This window comes from Octopus bimaculoides, chromosome 27 (genome assembly GCF_001194135.2).
Source record: "Octopus bimaculoides isolate UCB-OBI-ISO-001 chromosome 27, ASM119413v2, whole genome shotgun sequence".
Classification (NCBI taxonomy): Eukaryota; Metazoa; Mollusca; class Cephalopoda; order Octopoda; family Octopodidae; genus Octopus; species Octopus bimaculoides.
Genome location: NC_069007.1, coordinates 21,862,762 through 21,865,704, shown reverse-complemented (window position 1 = coordinate 21,865,704; position 2,943 = coordinate 21,862,762). Strand labels below are relative to the sequence as shown.

Sequence of the window (2,943 nt, the reverse complement as noted above, 5' to 3'; positions counted from 1 at the left end):
GTATGCCCTTTGTTGTGAGTGTGTGTGTGTGTGTGCGAAATATAATTCATGATGAAAATTTAATTCCATTTTCATTAAAATACTGGTGAATTCAGAACCCCCTACAGTCTGCCTGCAGTTAGTCACCTCTGACTGTCACTCACAGCCATTCCATTAAATGTTGTTCACCTGCTTTAGCATCTCTCACTGCCACCTACTCCCACTCCATCTGTTGTTTTACTCTTCTTCGCCTACAGTGCGATTGCCAGGGACACACTTTGCATTTTTTATTATATACGAAAATGTGTTTGTGTCTCTCTGTCTGGCTTTGTGTCTATGTTTGTCCCACAGCACTGCTTTACAACCAGTGTGTGTGTTTACATCCCCCATAACTTAGTGGTTCAGCAAAAGAGACCGATAGAATGAGTACCAGGCTTAAAGAAGAAAGCATAAGTACCGGGTTCCAATCATTCATTATAGATTCCTGAAGATAGTTCCTCCAGTGTGGTTGCCACCTGATGGCTGAAACGAGCCAGAGGTAAAAGACTTGTTGCATTAATTTTGATTTGTATTACATTTAAGATAGACATGTTCGTGTGATACTCAGCCAGTTATACTGCACATCATCAATGTCATGTATGCCTGAAGTGTATAGATGACATTACAACAAAAATCTTCCAGATTAAACATAATTTCTCCAGCTGCTTGGACCCTCTTGTCCAACCAGCTCATGATGTTGTCCATCCATTGCGTTCTTTGCCTGTCCCATGTTCTTCTTCTACCCTCCACTCTTCTTTCCATGATAATGTTTTCCAAACCTCTGCTTCTTCAAATATGGCCATAATAGATGAGCATTTTTGTTTTGTCACTGCACCAGTTGTTCAATTAACCCATTCATTGATTACTAAAAGCCCTCAGCAAACATTCAACAATATACTCCTATAATATTTTCCTTCTCATTCTTCAGGCTACGGGTTTGTCGATTTTGAGACTCCACAAGCTGCTGAATATGCAGTTCAAGAATTACAAGCCAGTGGTTTTCAAGCCCAAATGGCAAAGGTTCGTTTATATTTTTTTGGAGTTCTTTGAGTTAAATCTCTTTTCAGGTGTTTTGTCTTTGAGCAGAGCAAACTGATTTTGTTGCTTAGATGGAAGGGATAAAGTGAATGTTATCTGTGTGTGTGTGTGTGCTTATGGTTCTATGTGTGTTTGAGTAAGTGTTTATATGTCTTTGTTAAGCTTTGTACAATGTATGTGTGTGTGTGTGTGCTTGACTTCCTGTGTATGTGTGTTTAGCTCTGCAGAATGTTTGGCAGTGTGTGCGTATGTGCTTACGTCTCTGTGTGTTTGAATATGTAAGTGTTGATGTGTGTGCTTTGTAAAATATGTTTGGCCATGTGAGTGTGTACATGTACTTGACTGTGTGTATGTATGTGTGTTTGTATATTTGTTCATGTGTGTGCTAAGCTTTGTACAGTATGCTTGGCTGTGCATGTGTATATGTGGGAGAGAGAGAGAGAAATGTGTTTGTGCTTGCATTTGTGTGTGCTTGGGATTCTATATGCATGAATGGGTAATGTGTGTGTGTGTGTGTGTGTTGTTAGCTCTGTACAATGTGCTTAACTGTGTACGTGTGTGTGTGCTTGATTTCCTATATGCATGGTTGGGCAAATGTGCGTGTTTAGTACAATATGCTTGGCTCTGTGTGTGTGTCTTTGTTCGGGAGAGTGTTGGTGGGAATCGAGGAGAGAAGAGGAGGAAGACGCTTGCTGGATGTTCCTCTCTCTCATAATCGATGTCAGTCATGCAACAACAACCAAGTGTGGCTGTTTCATAACTCGGCAGATGGTAAGGGACATGGCCCATTGCCTGTTGACTTATTGATTTGTGCTGTGTCTTCTTTGTATATTAAAAAAAAAACAAAAACAAACAGGAAACTGGAGGAAGAAAGAGACAACTGCAAAGCCCAGCAAGTGTCAATAAACAGTTTAATAATTGTATAATGTTGTTGTGGGTCTAAGAGACAACATCAACATATGGGTTGAGAGGTTCTTCTTTAGTGCATAGATGTGTGTGTATGTGTGTAAATATAGAGGTAGATAGATGTGTGTGTGTGTGTGTATCATCATCATCTGCTTTCCATGCTGGCATGGGTTGGACGGTTCGACTGGGGTCTGGGAAGCCAGGAGGCTGCACCAGCTCCAGTCTGATCTGGCAAGGTTTCTACAGCTGGATGCCCTTCCTAATTCCAGCCACTCTGAGAGTGTAATGGGTGCATTTACGTGCCACCGGCACGAGTGCCAGTCACACGGTACTGGATATATATATGTATATATATATATAATAACGAAGGTGGCTATATGCAATATAAGACCAAAAAGGAAAACTTTAGTTGTCATAAGTTGTGGCTGAGGCTGCAGGGTAGCACCTACATTGCTAGAAATAAGAGCTAAAAAGCCCTTACAGCTGCAGAAAGCACATTTTCATATATTGACAGGGGAGATTACTGCCACACAGTGAACAAGATCACTGTACCATAGTTTCATTTGAAAATTACTAACTCATCAGTAGTAACTATATATGTATGTATATATGTGTGTGTGTGTATACACACACACACAAGAGTTAAAAAAACATAACAAATGTACAAACAGCCGCAGAAGGTCACCAAATGCCCATCGGTTATTGGGCAGAATATATATCCCAGAGCAGAATAAAACAAAAGCATTAGTTTATCTTTTATAACCTCATAAATTACACGATCTTAAGATTATATAATTTATAATAATTATCTTGAGTACTTGATTGAAATTTGAATATGCCTGAATTTCTATGCATTGGTTAACAGTTAAGCTATCTCTTCAAAATAGCTCTTCTTTTATATCTATATCTATATCTATATATGTATATGTATATGTATGTATATATATATATATATATATATATATATATATATATATATAT

The 2,943-nt window shown here is 38.7% G+C and overlaps 1 protein-coding gene across 8 annotated transcripts in view; it reads left to right on the top strand.

Moving 5' to 3' along the window:
* LOC106870514 (RNA-binding motif, single-stranded-interacting protein 2) overlaps window positions 1–2,943 on the top strand; it is a 158,947-nt gene that overhangs the window by 128,936 nt on the left and 27,068 nt on the right. For all 8 annotated transcript variants that reach the window (XM_052977257.1, XM_052977258.1, XM_014916630.2 and 5 more), the window contains one exon: window positions 947–1,038. In XM_052977257.1, the coding sequence (XP_052833217.1) occupies window positions 947–1,038 (92 nt within the window). The remainder of the gene's footprint in view (window positions 1–946; window positions 1,039–2,943) is intronic.